Source organism: Phragmites australis, chromosome 8, assembly GCF_958298935.1.
Source record: "Phragmites australis chromosome 8, lpPhrAust1.1, whole genome shotgun sequence".
NCBI classification, from domain to species: Eukaryota; Viridiplantae; Streptophyta; class Magnoliopsida; order Poales; family Poaceae; genus Phragmites; species Phragmites australis.
In genome coordinates this window covers 29,537,778-29,555,087 of record NC_084928.1, presented here as the reverse complement: position 1 = coordinate 29,555,087, position 17,310 = coordinate 29,537,778, and the positions used below count along the sequence as shown (strand labels likewise).

General features: G+C 46.4%; 1 protein-coding gene across 3 annotated transcripts; it reads right to left on the bottom strand.

Moving 5' to 3' along the window:
• Positions 1–82: 82 nt before the first annotated feature.
• On the bottom strand, positions 83–13,461 carry LOC133926954 (protein argonaute PNH1-like). 3 transcript variants are annotated; one of them, XM_062373142.1, is made up of 24 exons: positions 13,262–13,461; positions 6,554–6,634; positions 5,920–6,398; positions 5,612–5,823; positions 5,357–5,503; positions 5,131–5,264; positions 4,921–5,030; positions 4,648–4,754; positions 4,255–4,393; positions 4,024–4,140; positions 3,586–3,693; positions 3,421–3,492; positions 3,207–3,329; positions 2,941–3,100; positions 2,730–2,851; positions 2,499–2,636; positions 2,254–2,396; positions 2,059–2,121; positions 1,771–1,834; positions 1,556–1,691; positions 1,221–1,294; positions 808–902; positions 690–721; positions 83–566 (listed from the first exon to the last, which is right to left on the bottom strand). In XM_062373142.1, exons 3-24 carry the CDS (start codon positions 6,331–6,333, stop codon positions 397–399), a joined length of 2,880 nt encoding a protein of 959 aa, XP_062229126.1. In that variant the 5' UTR covers positions 6,334–6,398; positions 6,554–6,634; positions 13,262–13,461; the 3' UTR covers positions 83–396. The 3 variants fall into 3 exon arrangements, with proteins under 3 accessions (XP_062229126.1, XP_062229125.1, XP_062229123.1); XM_062373141.1 differs by having other exon boundaries at positions 5,920–6,409; positions 6,554–6,620; XM_062373139.1 differs by having other exon boundaries at positions 6,554–6,620.
• Positions 13,462–17,310: the final 3,849 nt, after the last annotated feature.

Sequence of the window (17,310 nt, the reverse complement as noted above, 5' to 3'; positions counted from 1 at the left end):
AGACTTACCATAGTTATTGCGTGTAAAAAATACTTAAGCTTGTTCATCAGCCCTTTTTCCCCTAGGGTGGCAAAAGAGATCATACGGAACATTATTCATTGGAAACCTGCCCCATCGCTGTGAGATCATATGCTTGAATCTTAAGCAGTGCTGTCAAGGAAATTGGCCTAAAAAAGACCGGCAGGTTCCTACATCTTACTGCCCCTTTTTGTCAGATTGGATGCCATCCGACCCAAGAACTATTATACAGGCGTTTCTGAGTACTTTACAGAGATAGTCAAGATATTGTTCAGGATCCAAATGCTCCTCGCTTCCTTTCCCGGAGAAAGCTAGTCTAATCTCTACTAAATTCTACCATGTTAGCTACAGCATGTGAGTGGTTAAGTAGTCTCCTTGTCAGCAGTAGAACATCACCCTCTTCACCTTCTCCTTCACAGCGGGCAGAGGCTTCACCGAGGTTCCATTCGTGCCGTTGGAGCTCTTCGATGTCTGATTCTCCAACAACTCTGGTTCCATGTAGAACCGAGCTCGAAATGCAGCCAGGTGCGCATAGTATGCAGGCGGGACTGTTGAAGGAGCAAAAGATACAGCATTGCAGTTCAGTTTTCTTTTTTAACAGGTCTGAGCAAGCAAATCAATACTGAGAATTGAGGGACTGGAAAATGTCAGTTAAGTACAGAAAAACATACCAACAGAAACCGAGCGTGTGCACCGTGCGTAACTGCATAAACATATACACCAAGATAAGGAAGTTCTCAAAAGGTGATGTTCAAGGGACAAATATAGCATATAACAGAAATGACTTACGTGTAGCAAAGATTGTTTGTCAATGTCTGCATCTCGTCTGCAGTGAAATTGTTCTCATCCCAGAGGACATGGTAGTGAGCAGGTCTACTTGTTCCCTGGTAAACTCACACATCAGTCATTTCAGTACAGTATGGAGAATCGAAGTATATTCCCATGCTAGGACACCAATTTACTGATCCAAGTACATAGTTGTACAATCACATGGTTAAAAAGTTGACCATAGGATCAGTTTGTATATTCTTTTAGCATGTGGCCTTCACTAGGTAACGAGGTGCAGTGATAGCTTGTCGAAATGAGCACATGACAAGTCTTTTCGATACTACTTCATCACAAATGACAAATTCAGTACGGTACAATATTCCAACTAAAATATAATGTCAGGTTTCCACGAGGGACTGCCACCTTATTCTTACCTGAATTCCAGCATGACTACAAAGGTAGAAATCAAACTCCGTTGGATGACATATCTTCGAATCAACAACGGTTCCTGTTTTCATGCAACTAGTGAGCAGTTATAGAAACACAAGGGAATAGCTTCAACATAATACAATAAAAATAGAAAATTTGACTATATCTCGAAATATTGACCAGTTTCTTAACATCTTAAAATTAGACAAGGTGAAATATTAGCAACATTTTTTACTCCAGAACATACTGGCTTTTAGTTGTACTAATAAATTTTAGAATGTCAGATGATCTAGTGTATGTGAAGGATCCCATATATTAAACATGTAGAGGCCATGAATACCTGGCAAAATATTTCCACTCTTGTCCGTGCTACTTCTGTCTTTATGATTGTTTGCAAATAGTCTTGTATGATGACGCTTTTGAACCACCACAAATGTTACAGGAGGCTGGTAATTTGGTTCTAGGGATGCACATGCCTAAAAGAAAGCATTTGTTAGGGAACTCTTAAGGAAAGTGGTTAGAAGATCTTATGAGAAAATATGAAGTGTATCCAACCTTACGGATAGCATCTAACTCATAAAGGAGCACTTGGTAGAACTGACCTTCACTGACACCATCCCTGAAAGTAGAATTTAATAAAATTAACACATACATAATTTAGTTGCAACATAAAGAACCTTAACAATGGCTACTTCCATGCTCGACAATGGAAAGCGAACCTACACCATGATCTACTTATAGAAGATTCACATAGCAATAATAGGTATGAGCAATGCACTTGTAGAAGATTCACTATTGCCCTCTACAGACTACAGGTGATAACCAACATTGTCACTAGCATACCTGTAGAAAATTATTCTCAATGGCTTCTGCCCAGTGGCCTTCCTGAAGGATATTAAGAGCTCCCTGCATAACAAAACCATCACAGAAAATAAGTTCAAATCGGGCAATGAGATATTGTTTCAACTATTTCAATATATATGACTCCATTTAATTAGATTTTAACTTAAGGATTGCACAAATTTCCTAGGTAGAGACCTGATCATGCCTCCTGTCACAGTGCCTCTCTGAGGATCGTGCCATGTCTTGTAAAGGTCCTGAATGAGTTCTTGCCGATGAGCCTGAGCACAAACCAGCCCAGCATACTTTGTAACTTCTGGCCAGTCTTGAGAAGCAACAACCTGCAAGAAGCATATTAGAAAAAGATAAAAGAATGTGTATATATTCAGACGAAAATGCGAGGCATATTGTTGCTGAAGAAGCAGAGTAATGATGAGACTTACGGCAGCAATTGATGGACTTAAGTCCTCCCCGGTTTCAGGATGTGTTACATCTGCACCAAATATAATGGTTGGTATGTCACTGACCAATGGAATCCTCCAACTTAACGCGTCCAAGAGCACGGTGTTTCTTCCTCCCATCTGAATTTAATGATACCATTAAGTCAAAGATGCAATGAATTAGCAGGATCCTAAGATGCAATGTATTCGATGTGTAAACAAGGTGGAAAGTACCTTGACATTAATTTTAAGTGAGACATTTGCCAAGTACTGCTTGCTGATCTTAAAAACATGCTTGGTCAAGCAACATTGTGATATCAATCCCAAATCAGTTTCACAGATACGTTTTATGTCACCTGCAAATATAAAGTTACATCTCAAATAATATAAAAGGGCTCAGGGAAAAAAAGGTATATATGCAAGGCAATTAGAGGATGACACTCACCATATAATGGACCATTGTTGTCGGGGAGGATAACCAAAAGAAGTTCAAGTTCTTTACCCTTGAGTCTGTTCAGTGCTATGTTGTACACATGTTTAAGTGCCTTCACCACTTGATCTGGTCTAGCTGAATATATTGGTATCACAGGCTCATTGTTAAATTCCTGTAGCATACAAGAGAAGTCAAATTAAAAAATATGTATACACAATTTCAGTTTATAAAGGCCCTGTCTTGTGCAAAAATATGATCAGAAATGAGAGGTATAATACCATGCCCGAAATCTGGCACATTTGCGCCAACTCTTGGCAAAATCCCCGAGCAGTGGCTTCTGGGACACTCCTTGAAAAGTTTATACAAGCCCAATGGTTCACCTTGCATCCATTGATCACTTTCTGCCAAAATTAGTTTCTTTTAGTGGCAGAAGTAGTGGGACCAAAGACCATAATAACCCAACATGGGATGTGCAGCAAACTGGAACCTTACCTTGTTTACCATGTTCCATTGACCAACCTGTGGTAAGCACTCCTTCTCTTTTCCAGTATCATGGTATTTTAACTGAAATCCAGAAAAAATCGTGTACAATGTATCAGCAATTCAGCATGCTAGCAACTATTAACATGAATAACTGTGTAACTTTAATCCTCCTACCCAAGGTGCAGGAAGGATTCGGGCTTCAACAGAGGTCAGCTTCTCACTAATGTTGATCCCAAATTCCTTTGCGTACGGATCTTGCTCGTATCCATTTTGATGAACTGTCTGCAAACAAATAATTTTAGTCTTCTGAGCCAGTTTAACACTTTTGATGAATAAAATCCATTGCCGATGAAAACCCTAGTAGCATGTTATGCTAGTCATTAAAGATCCACTGCATGGAGCGTTTGGACCACAGGCAAAAAAACACATAGACTAGGATAGGACAATGAATGGGCATGATTGCACCCATGTCTTGCTGCATTAAGATTAGTTCAAAGACCAACCAGTTTACTTACAACAAAAACCCTTGCACATCTAACTATGTGCAGAATATAATGTATCTGTAGGAAGTTATTTCTTGTTAAGTAATATGGTTAGGATAAAACTCTCGACCTGTAGAATATCCATCTCCCGTTCTCTAGGCCTTTGGCATGTAACCTTTAGCAATGACGTTATCTGTTTATCATTCAGCCTCTTTGTATATCTCTGGCCCTCAACAATCTTGCAGGCCTGGTAGCAGAAGTTTCAATATCAGCATATGTGCAAGTACAATTCCAACATTTACTAAAACACAAGAAGAATTTATGCTAGAAGTTTTGTGACTTGATGAGAATAAATACCGACCTCCATTGGTAGATAGTTTGCTTTCTTTTGGTTTCCCACTTGAAGGCATGGAAGGTGGGGATGCTGAATGGTAAACCCATACATTTCCTTGAAGTACTCCACGACGGATTTCATATTCATTTGATCATCAATTGGAAAACTGTCAAAATAAGGAAAACAACTTCAAATTGTGGAAAGCTAAGCTATATGAAACATCAGACATTTGTATTTAATTTGCTCCAATCTATTCACTGATGAGGTGAGTTAGATTGAAGTAAACAAGAATTTTGCTAAAGCATTGTTGTATCAATTGGTCATATGATTCTTCTATGTTTGGTGAACAGGTTTTGGTGTAGATATGTCAATAAGAGTACTTAAAGAGCTTGGAAAAAATCAATCACAATATAAACATACATCAGTTCATGAGTTGGTTGTGTTGTCAGCCCTGAAATGCGATACTTCCGCCTTACATTTCCTCGGTGAGTGACTTCAACTTTTACGCCTCGCAGTGCCTTCTTGATCTGCTTGGCATAAGCAAATTAGGCGCATAAATTGTTTCATTAGGGAAAGCACAAAACTCGAAGGACATAACCACCTAATAGTCCATAAGCAATAACAACAAAATGGAAGCTGTTGCATATCACTTTTGTCCTAGGCAAGATTCCTTGTTCCCCACAGTAAGATTACCTTGATTCGGTTTGCATCCGACAATGGCCTTGACAGGACATCCTTCCCTAATATTTGGGCCACGAACTCGATCACCGGCAGCGGCTCGATAAACGCCGTGGACGACATGTCTGGGGTCAACATCATCACCATGTAAGCACCAAGCACAGGACAAACAACAAATCACATGCATGATGGCACCAAATATTCTCCAGCCGAATCACATCTCACCAATGTTGAGCGACAGTCCCATCTGAGTCGGCCGGATGCTCTGGTAAAACCCACACCACGACTGCAGGCCGTCGCCGAGCCGTTGCGGTTTCCTGATGTCCGGCGAGTAGAAGGACCGCCCTATGGCGACGTACCTAGCAATGGGGCAGACATTACATCATTAGCATAGCGATCGAGCGGGCAAAGCGTGCATTGCAATCAATGCAGGCGCCGATTAAATTAATACCTCTTGTTGCCGAGCTCCCGGAGCACGATGTCGAGTACCTGGAGGGCCTCCTGCGGCGCGTCCGCCTGCCGCCCGGCGATGAACTCTCGGAGGTGGTGGAGGTCGGCGCGCGCGGCGAACTTGATGGTGACCCTGTACTCCCTCTCCCTGCAGGAACGCGATTACGCGAGTCAGCAAGACATGGGCACATGGCCATCAAGAAACACGTACGAGGAGGCGGCGCACGTGGCGCAGGAAGCAAATGCAGGCGCGTACCGTGAGGCCACGCCGGTGCCGTCGTCGTCGTCGGTGAGGCGCACGACGAACTCGCGGGCGTCGAACGGGAGGGTCCCGGCGGTGTAGAGGTTCTTGCGGCCGTCGTAGGCCGGTAGGCGCATTCCCAGGTCGGACGCGCGGTAGAGGCGGACGAGCTCCGCTACGATGGCCCGGTTCACGGTCCGCGAGCTCACCTCCGGCGTGATCTTGACCTGCAATACCGCCACGAAGAACAACAAAGGTCTCACCTTTTGATCTCAATTGCGCTCGCTCTCGAGCTCCGGAGGGTGAAAATGGCGAGCACTTACGTCGTACTGGGTGAGGTCCTTGTCGGGGAGCTCGGCGAGGAAGTGGTTGGCCTTCACGACGCAGCGCGCGCCCACCGTCCCGAACCCCGGCCGCCGGCAGAACGACAGCCCCTTGCTCGGCACCGGTGGTCCAATGACCAAGGGCGCCGCCCGCGGCTCCCCCGCCACCCTGGCCCGGCCGCGGCCGCCGCACCGCCTCCCTCCTCCTCCACCACACCTCTTCCCTCCATCCGGCGGCACGACCGCCGCAGACGCCGCTGTCTCCGCCTTGGGCTGCGCCACGCTGCTCTGCAGCGGTTGCTTCCTCCCCGCCGCCGCCGCCCCTGCGTGCCCGTGCCCGTGCCCGCCCTTGGCGGCGGCCCCCAGCTGGTGCCGCGACGGCGTTGGTGGCGGCATGTCCAGGACCTCGAGCATTGGCGCGGCCGGTACCACTGGGCGAGCGAGCGAGTTCGTTACCCGACAACGCCGCAGCAGCACGCCTGGGCGAATCCTTATAACGTGATCAGCAGTAGCAGCAAAGTGGCAAGGAAACACAGAAGCTGAGCAAACGAGACCAACAAACCAAGAAGCCCCGCTGTGAAAACGAAGTGACCCACCCCAAGCCTGAGCAGTTAAAAAAAAAAAAAAAACTCACCTCACCTCCTCTGCTCTCGCATGGCAAAGCTGAAAAACCTCACCTCCTCTCCTCACGCAGGGCAAAGCTGCGGATTAAAGACTGTTTGTTTAAGTTACCGACTGTGAAAAAATAATTTATAGATTATTGACAGTAAGAAATTTAATTATAAAGGTTAGATAATATAATCTGTATAAATCGGTGAAATACAGATTGCTGAAGTGATACAATCTGAAAGCTACAGAAACTAAATTGTAATAAAGCTGAATTGTACTATCTATTTATTTTAATTTGAAGATTGCATTCACACAAATAAAATGAGGCGCGGGACAGAAAGGCATAAGAACTTCTCCACACCGGCACGCACTGATGCGGCAGGCAAGTTTGACCTGATCTGGATGGGCGGAGGCGGGGACGGGGAAATAAATCAGCCGGTGAAAAACAGCGGGGGAAGCAATTGACTTGGATTGAACCCTCCTGTTTTTACCAAAGGTAGCAGGCGTCCAAGAAACGGCAATGCGCTAGTAGTGCTACTGCCACCCTGCCATGGTGCGGCCAGTAAAAAAACGTTGTAATGAATTGGAGAGCAAGATAGTGGCACAGTGGGGGCTGAAGCCGCTAAACTGAGCTGTGAGCTGAGCAGAACAGAGTAGAACTTCGATGGTGTTTATCCGAGGGATGGATGGTGATTTTTATTGAAAAGGGTAGCGCATGTTCGTGTGGTTGGCAGATAGCGTATGGTACTAGTACTCGATTACAAACTCCGTAGTCTTAGGAGTGTTATTAAGAGGTTGGATTGTGACAACAAGTGTAGAATATTACTAATACACTAGCAGATGCGAGGCTCAAGATGGGTTTCACTCTCGAAATGCAAGGTGTGATTGACAAGTAAAATACACCTATTTGCAGAACACAGTTCATGTATATTATTCACATGTGGTCCATTCAGATAACACTAACAAGGTGCGTGCTACACGATCCGGTGTTTTAAAACGAAACACGCAACGGTTGTACTAAAACACAGGCTAAATGTGGGCGCGTAAAAACTAAGAGAGACGAATTTCAACATGACCAGAAACGACTATCGTGTTAATTTCACAGGGCTGGATGCTTAGAACAATATTGGAATAACAAGTGGAGATTCATGTTGATTTCAATCTTGTTTTAATTAATCTGCCAGCATGGTCCATGGATTATAGAATAGAAAACCCATACGAAGCTTCAGACCACCACCACTAGCAAAGTAGCAAAGACACAGACCAGAGCTGGGCTGCCTCGACGGCCGTGCGCTTGCTCGCTTTGGAAGCGTGCCCCCGACAAGAAGTGCACCACTATTGCAGAATAGAATCGCAGCAGAACCTCCATCTCTCATGGGCGAAACCCGTTTTGTAATCGCGCCAGCACGCGGGCGCCCCACGCCCGGCTCCCGTGTCTGGCAGGCGGAGCCGGGCGGGCCAGCAGGCTCCTCCTAGTCCCACTCTCCCACCTATAGCCGCAGCAGCCGTCTACAAAACTGTACCCCGTCGCAGCGAAGCGGCGTGCGCGGTTGGGTTTGGGACACGCACGCCGGGGCGGCACGGCAAGGCCCCTGGCGCGCGTGCCGAGGCGGCGAGGGACAAAGCGGAGCTCGCGCAGCTGGGTCAGAGGACGGACGCTACACGGCATGCGCAGCCGCGCGGGCAGGCAGTGGGAGCACAAGCGGGGTGCTGGCATGCTGCTGCGCGGCGCGGGACCAGCGTCACCAGCCAAGCCGAGCCACGGCACCAACTAGTCCACCCACCCGACCCTGACTGGCTGGTGCCGCCGCTGTGCCCGCGTACGCGCATGTGGTGGCAGGAGGAGAAGGGGCAGGGCCGGCCGCTCACTAGCTGCCGTGCCGGGCGCGGCATTGGTAGGTTAAGTGCGCAGGCATCCTTTGCTTGCTCAAAAGGCGCCATCATGGGATTGCCCGGCTGCGGCCTCGGCTTTCTTCCGCGGGACAAGACATGCAGAAGACCACCGGGCACCGGCTGGTCTGCCGATGGCATTTGCGGATGATATAAAGGGTCCGTACGCAATCGATCGGGCCACCAGACACGGAAACCTAGACAAACAGTAAGCAATTGGGTGACACCTAGACAAACTGTAGTGTACGTGATGAACCTAACAGTAGTGTATATTTTTTTCTTTTATTTTTCTACTAGCAACCAGATGATCGGGACATTGCTCACTGATCGATGATCGTAAGCAGGGAGAAAAAAAAGGATATATCATCCACGAAGAAAATGCCCGCTGAATCTCAGACGCAGGTACCTGGCTTGACATTGACAAAAGGATACGATTCTTTTTGTGTATGTGGACCGGAATTTTTCCGTCTCCAAATCAAGGCCCCTCGCAAGACCACGATTGGCAGGCCGCAGGCACATAGACATCTATCCCTTTGTATGGGCCTACGGCTCTGATCAAGAGGGGTTAGTGCTGGTGCAGCGTGTGCGTTTTCTCTGTGGCACCAACAAGCACACGCAGTGGGTGGTGCACGTCTGTTTGGTCAATAAAGCTGCGGCGCACGGAAAGAGGAAGCCTGAACGCGGCGCACCGTGGGGACGTGAGTGACACGCGCAGGAACGACGGCAGGACCACGCCGCACCGCGACGAGGAGGGGAGGGGAGGGGACGGCTGCCGACGAACGCGGGGGCACAGCAGCAACCGTAACCGAGCGGAGAAGTGCAGCCCGCCATCGATGGCTCGGCGCTGCCGGCTCGCATGAAATCATTTGGGGGTGGTGATTGTACTGTGCCGCCATGAAAGGCCTACGGGTACGCGCCAGAGGACGTCCTCGAAAGAGCGGTTGACCAATCGTGGTCTTGGGAGAGCAGAAGGCCATTATTAACGGAGCAGCCATCAGCGCATCGATCAGGTGTGAGATTCGGTATCTGCAGCGGCTGGGAGTAATCATTCCACCCATTGAAACAAAAAAAGGGCCATGAGCCCATGACGCCGAGGCGTGCGTGCGCGCATGCATGCATGCGTTCCGATTCTGCAGCAGGTCAGACAGCCGGATCTAGAGCCGAGATGCTCAACTTCTTCTCCCTCCTCGTTCTCTTTTTTACTCTTCTTTTTTCTCTCTGTTCCTTTTTTTTCTTTTCTTCTTTCTTTTTCATACTAAAAAATTGTAGAGAAAGGTTAAAGCGCTCTCAAATATTCCCGGGGTTAGGGAGGCTCAAGCCCCTGATGAATCCGCCTATGAGGTCAGATACGATTTGGGGGAAGCAAGTGTGCGTTGTGAACAGTTTTATAAATGTAGGGTATGTTTAGTTGGTAACTAAGACTATCACACATAAGATTAGTCAGCCATAGTTTTTTGTCAGTGTTAGGCTATTATCATAATTTCAAATTGCCTAACTTCTTATCTTCCTAGCCCACTCATTATAGAAACAATTATTTATCAAAGCTTGTGTAAGATTAGTCGGTCATTTTTCTTGCTATAAAAGTATAGCAAGACTAACATTAGGCAAAGCTTTATGGCAAAGCAAGTTACCAATCAAATGGGTCCTTAGAGCGTCAATGGTAGAAATTTTTATGAATGTAAATGTTGTTTGGATCACATGCTTCTTCTTTTAGGGTTTGATTACTTTCTTGCACCAAAGTAAACTAGCTCGATAGATATGTATAATCTTAGAGATAAACATATTTAGTTGTCTTCATATATTGTTCCAATCTAACCCCGTGGATGCAAATTTACATTCGTAACCTAACATGTATCCGCTCATATAGACAAACTCACTTATTAATATCATAAAATCTTTTTCTACGAGCAACCAATCCATAGAAAAAAATACAACTTACAATCAAACAAAGTACATTTAATAAATATACAGACAAATAAAACTAATAAAATACGCTTGTATTTAATAAATATAACTTTATTAAACCTACATGTACGGATATACGGACAAAACCTTACAGTCAACTAATCACACCTTTAGTATGTTTAGTATGCGACGATGCCTACACGCACCCACGTGCTAGAAACCAACACGAGAAGTTGGTACAAAAAAAAGGGAGCCAGGGAAAGGCAGGCGCGTCACGCGCCCAACGGCGACGCACCCCGATCCTCATCTCCATCCATCTCCCCTGACGCCTTCTGCGTAAGCGGCAGCGCGGACAGCGACGCAACGTGCAAGCCGCGCCAAAGGAGCGGAGCACGCCGAGGCCGGAAAAGGCAAGAAACGCCGCCGGTGCGGGCACGGGAACGGCCCACGACGCGCCTGCTCGCCGGAATGGGTCGCCATGCGCCCCACCGGCACCCGAACCCGGTCACACGCGCATGCGCATGCGCACCATGCATCGCCACGCCCATGCTACCCGGCAGCTAGGTGCTACGTTGTTCGTACACGTTTGGTGGCTGGTCCCTGCCGGGCCGGCGAACGGACGAACCACGCCACGTGGGCTGGGGAGGAAGGGATGGTCCGGTGATCTCCTTTTTGCCCCGCTTTGTGGAGCACCGGTGTTCTTTTTGGGGACTCGACTTTTTAGCCTTTCAGTGATGTTACTACAGATCCATGACTAGGTCTATCGTCTATCCTCGCCATAAAATTATGGTAGGTTATTGGCCTAATCGGGCACCTTCAGGTTAGCATCAGGGTACAGTACAAATTTCCCCTGGAGAAAAATGAGATTCTATTCAAAGCGCGCACAACGCACAAGAAGCTATCGTGCTATAGTTGTACGCTCACAAAGCTGTGCCTGCCACCCTCGCGCACGCATCTTCGACGTCGATCGCTGACGCACACAATGGCCAACCGCGCCATGCCGCGGCCGTACAGGCAGGCACGTCGGGCGGCCGGGCGATCCGTGACCGGTAACGGCCGCCGCGCGGGCATGTTCCACCCATCACGTCGGTCGGCCGGCGCCACCACCACCATTGGCAGCGCGCGGCCGGCCGGCGGGAGAGGCGGACACGACGCGAGGCGCGCGTATCACTCACCCTCTTCACCGGCCGGAGCGCATCATGCCGTGTGACGCGACAGGCGATGCCCGCGCCCCAGGCCTGGATCGCGATCGATGGACGGGACGGGATGGGTGACCGGTTCCAGCAGGCAGGTACAATTATCCAGTGAGTGGCACGGTAGGATAGGGTCAGTCAGTCACACTACTCGTGCTACACTAGCTTTACCCTCCCTCTTTGATGGGGAAAAAAAGAAAAGAAAGGGAAAGAAATGCTACACTCTGAAAAGAAGCTTTTGTTCCGGACCCATGAACCAAGGGTTTGTTTAACCGTTCTTATGGACAAAAGCAACGTGCTTTTGCTCCACTTTTCTTTTTTCAGAATTCTTCTTTGTTTCCTTTTACATACAGAGATGCTGGGAATCTAACATGATCTACAACGGCTATTCTGTTTTTCATAATATTACAAAAGTGGCTTCAATTTGCTAATATACAGAGTACGTTTTTTTAACAAAGTTCCTATGATTTAGACCATATTTGTTTCAACTGAGTATTATAATAAGCTATCTTATTTGTCCTGAGCTGAAATAAATAACTAGCTTATTTGTCCAAATAATTATAAGCTAAAATCCAGATTATAACAATGTGAAAATGAACTTATTTTGGTCTTTTACTGTACCACTCATCGAATTTAGTAGAAATTATCCATCAATGTCTCTCTCCCTACCCACACCGAATCCAGCATTGCAGACTTTTGCCATCTAAAAATAATAATACAAACTCTAATAATTCAGTTTATGAAACAGTTCACAACTCATTTATCTTCAGTTTATCATAATCCAACTTATTATAATCTATTATTTATAAACTGTTTATTATAATCATGAGCTGAAACAAATAAGATATTATTTAAAAAAAAAAAAACAAATGCCCATGAGTTCTTGATTGACCTGCCCTAAGCTTCAGAAATTATTCTCTGCTAGCTAGTGTTTCTTCACAAGCCAAGCCACACTGTTTGGTGCGCAAACAGCGAGCGACAGGGGGACGAAAGAACCAGGGATCAGTTCGAGTGTACCCTTCTGCGACGGCGAGAAGGGAAGTCTCAGGGGCAGGGGAACACGACGAGGAGGAAGGCAACAAGGCGAGCAATCATGAGTTGTGTAGGTGAGGTTTTTAAGAACTCGTTCTCGCATGCGTTAATGCCTGGCAGGAACACACAGAGAGAGGAGCAGAGGAGGCGCGCGTACGTACATGGCCGTGATGCGTGACTAGGATCTCTACAGTGTAGAAGAGAGAGAGAGAGAGAGAGAGAGAGAGAGAGAGAGAGAGAGAGACCATTGGCTTCACGCCGCGCCAGCTGCTATGGGGCAAATTGAAAGCCGGTTTCCTCTCCTCTGCAGCGCGCTGGCAGGCTCCCCTCAAAAGCGCCGACCCAAAACAACAGCACATGAAGAAAAATCAAGGAGCATCCATGCAAAGCCAGCAAAATGTGCGCTCATAAATGCCGATGCGGCGGAACAGGTACGCCGGCGTAACTGTTGTCTGGTTCTATATAGAGCAGTCAAGACGTCCGAGCCAGCTACTCCCTCAATGCAACAGACAACACAGGCACGCTTTTATTTAAGAGAACACTCACACAAAACAGTGGCATGAATGAAATGTACATGTACTACTATCGAGCAACATTTCTCCATGTTTTTAATCACTTTTATTACTACTAGCATGAACTTATGTCACATCATCACACAAACAAAGCTCTATGAACCAAACAAGGTTGCAGCTACAAGCCTACAAGAAGCGTACCTGGAGTGAAGCCCGACGAGAAAAGAGAGGCCCGGACAGAAGTATCTCAGCAGCACCACTGCTCTGGAGCAGCTGCCTAGCTTCACTGCTCCAGCCAACCTTCTTCCTCGTTGAGCAACTGCAAAGAAACGCTAGTTCTGGGGGCTAACCAAGCTAGGATCCCATCCAAAGTGGCATCTGGGCATGCGACCGTAGGGGCGCTAAGCTTATATATATAAAGCCGGGACAGGAAAAGCGAAACCTAGCAAAGCAAACCCAGCCGGCCGGGGCATGCACGCAGCCCAACTAAACTAAGCGGCTGATTGGGGAAGATTCCAGTGTGCGGATGTGTATAATATTAGAAAAAAACTTGATTGGTTATTTGTATGTATTATTTTAGGTTTTTAGATCTATTTATAAATATGAGCTCATTTGTTAGTGTTATAAAATTATTTTTTATGAACAATCAATTATAATCTTAATTTTTGCATCCACTATCCGATCAATCAAATAAAAACTCAACTTAATCTATTCCGACATATATAAGTAACCGAACACTCTTTTTTAAACAAAATAGCGTACTAGTTTTGCTGTGATATTTTATCATGATAATCGTCAATTAAAAATTAGTCTCTTGTTATTATTAATTTTATTTTATTTAGACTTTTTATTTAGATATTCTATTTTCCAAACCGTTTGAAAAATCAAACCGCTAATTTTACATAAATTTAATTTTAAATTTAGATATTTATTAATCATATCTAATACAGACTATTTGACTTAATCTAGAATGTTAAATATCCATAATAATAAATGATCTATATCATTTTTATTTTTCTGATTAATATAGTAATTTCATATCCTTAAAAAGTTCTTAAATAATTTTTAACACTTAAATAATAATACAATAGATATAACTTCACCCAACCCGATCCGTGCCAGCAAAACTCCGTGCGGATATCCATTCACACCCTGAAGCTAGCACGCACACCACAAAGGGGCGTCTTTTTACGTGCTCCACCCGCTTCTTTTCACTCGCTGGCCTCGGCTCTCGCTCTTCTTTTCTCGCGTCCGCCTACGTGCCAAAGGTAAATTTGAGCCTTCTTTGGACCACAAAAACTCTGGAAAGGCGGCCGGCGCGCGGGCCGAGGGAGCTAGCGGCCGGCCGGGGAGGAATGTCTTTTTTGATGCGAAGTAGCCGCTGTTGGATGGATGGCTACTCGTGTCTCAAGATCTGTTGCGCAATACTCCAGGTTGCTTGCTTGCATGCATGCATGCCATGCTCATGTGTGATGTGCCTATGCATGCGCCGCGACAAGGTGAGAGAAAAAGGCGGCTAGCTGAGGCTCTGAGTAGCTACGAATAGCTGAAAACAGAATAGTTTGTGGGGGTGGCGCGTGCGTATGTTACCTGGCACGTACACGGGGTTGGTCACCGAGCCAGCGAAGAAATCATCAGGCTGCCAACGCGGGGCTTGCCACACCTGCATGCTTTTGGCTCGCGACGTGACGGGAGTGCGCAAGTGGCGTCGCTGTAACGAGGCCCCGCCGGCATAGGAGAAACAAGACCGATCGGCTCCTCGGGTAGGTTGACTGAGGACGGTCTTTTGATGGTGGAAGTCTCGCGTGGTGCGGGGTGATTCGGCCGACACCAACGTTTTGAGCACTTTGGTGTAAGGCGAGTCCGGGCTACGAGCACTCATGCACGCCAAACACGCCCAGCCCCTGTCGATCTAAGGCTCTTGGTCAGCAAAGGCAAAGCTACCCCATTCATCGGGCGCCTCGTCTGTTCGGAGTTGTTCTTCCCGGAGTTCTGGTCCAAATCGCATCATCAACCTTGGTTGAACCCAAGGAAATAAAGCAAGCAAGATTTTTTGTGGCTCGAGTGGTTAAATTTTTTAAAGCACCTCGTACCATTCACGGAGTGTGCAAACTTTGAGGCGTGCGATGTGCAGATTTGGAAATTGGAGCTCTCTGCTCGTCAGGATGCTAGAAAATCTTCCGTGAACTATGTGCATTATTTCTCGAAAAGTTGCAAGGAATCACCTCTTTGTTGTATGAGTGAACGTTCACTTAAATCTTGCTCTAAAGGTTGCGCGAGTTCACACTGGGTTTTCCGCTAGTTGGGTGACGCCTCAGTGGCTGCCTAGCTCTGTCGATTTCAGCGTCGCCTTGGTTCACCGCCGCCATTCCCTCTTAAGGTTGGTGTTCGGGTTAACCTGGGGAAGTAGGAAGATTATGACGAGTAGCCAGAGCGTGGATCTCAAGAATTGTTGAGTGAATTCTTGCTAGTTTCCGTGAAGAAAAAAAGTTCTTATTTTGACCTGATATTTCTCCACCAACAACGTAGATCGAGCACTACCAGCAGCAATCGACAGCTAGTTTGATTTCCTGGATTAGATCCGTTTGCAAAAGCGGATCTTTGATCTCTTTCCCAGTCTTGTTTAATCACATAAGATCACAAAAGCTCAGGCCTTTCTGGTGCATCAATGGCCATGTCCTTGCAAGCCTGACCCACCATGTACCACCGGTACTGCACAGATCGAGCGTGCATGCACGCAAGCAAAAGCTTCAATGCCATGGCAGGAGAATTTATGATTATTCTCACAAGATCCAAATCCTGCATGCATGCACCCATCGCATCATTGCAATCGGACGGCTAAAGTACGTCGATTAGGTTAGGTTTGTGGTGTTATGATGGCCATGATTAAGTTGCAGACTGACTGCTATTAGGTTTATGGGGTTATGATGGCCATGATTAAGATGCAGACTGACTACTATTCCAGATAGGGTACTATACAAGTTATTCTATGGCATGTGGGGCCACTGCTGTGATGCATTGCGTATGCAACAATGCTGTAGAGAGGACGGTATGATCAGTGCGCCTCCACCTGCCAATCTGCCACGTTTCGGAGTGTACCAGGTAGGGTTTTTTTATCAGTAAATATATTTACCGGAGATCACCTTGGATATATCAGATAAAATTCAAAGAGTTTTAAATAACATTTAAATAAAATTCAAACAAAATGCCGGTTAATTTTTTTCTACTAGGCCCACCGGTAGACCCGGTAAACCGGGTTTATCACCGGGTTTTCAGCTGAATTTTTTTTCCAGTTACCAGGTGAAGGGAGATGATAATGAGATTGCATCCGGCCAGCATGAGATATTGGACTAAGGTCATGGATATCGATCTCAACCCTGTACTCCTATCACTCTCGACCTCTTGGGTCCGTACTGGTATTTCAGGGACAGAATAGTTAAGTCATCAACTGTTAGGCTTCAATGTGAACTGTTCCCTGTAAATTCCCGTAATTCTTTGCATTCTAGATTGGGCTTTGGCATGCCAAAAATATGTTGCAAGAAGTTCTCAACAGAGAAGACTGCAAAGCCGTGTTTCGAATGGTGGCGGACCCAGGATTTCTTACCTCGGGGAAAATATGTTGCCGAGGATTTGATCAGGTCGCGTCCCGGTGTTGGTGGTGGCCGGACGTCGCTTTTCAATCACATTCCCCAACCCTGGTGCTTCAGTTTAGTTTTCAATCACATTTTTGTCCCAAAAAATCTTTAGGTGCGGCTTGAAATGTTACTTTAGATTTTATTCTGGTATATTATAAGTATAATACTCCTGATGTTCATTTTGAATAGCTTTTAGTGGGAGGGGCCCAGTTAGTTCTGAATTTGATTTACAGGTGCAACATAGAGGTGTTCATTGCAGTAGATTTTGTTCAGACATGCAAACATTTTCTTCTTGAAACAAGTTTAGACATGCAAACATAGAGCCATGAGATTCCGTTGTAGTCATCCCTTTTTTTTCCTTTCTCGTTGTGACTTGTGAGAGCCATCAGATGCCTGCAGAGATTCGAAATGCAGTGGTGACCGCTGCCGTTTACAAATAAATCATAGACTCTTACACGTGGCACCTACTGCGACATGAACGCATGGACCAAAGGAAAGGAGGCCCTCCTCCACTTGCCATTGCTGCCTCATGTCGTCACCCTAAAGCAGAGATGCTTTTGAGCTTTTCATCGATCAAACGAGCTGCTGCGGCTGGACTCATGGCCACTTGCCACT

Excerpts from the sequence above, each read along its gene's own strand:
- LOC133926954 (XM_062373142.1), bottom strand. The coding sequence starts at position 6,333 with ATGCTCGAGGTCCTGGACATGCCGCCACCAACGCCGTCGCGGCACCAG. Across the intron at positions 3,694-4,023 it reads GGGAGATGGATATTCTACAG|ACAGTTCATCAAAATGGATA; the intron begins GTCGAGAGTTTT and ends ATTTGTTTGCAG. Across the intron at positions 2,397-2,498 it reads TAAGTCCATCAATTGCTGCC|GTTGTTGCTTCTCAAGACTG; the intron begins GTAAGTCTCATC and ends TGCTTCTTGCAG.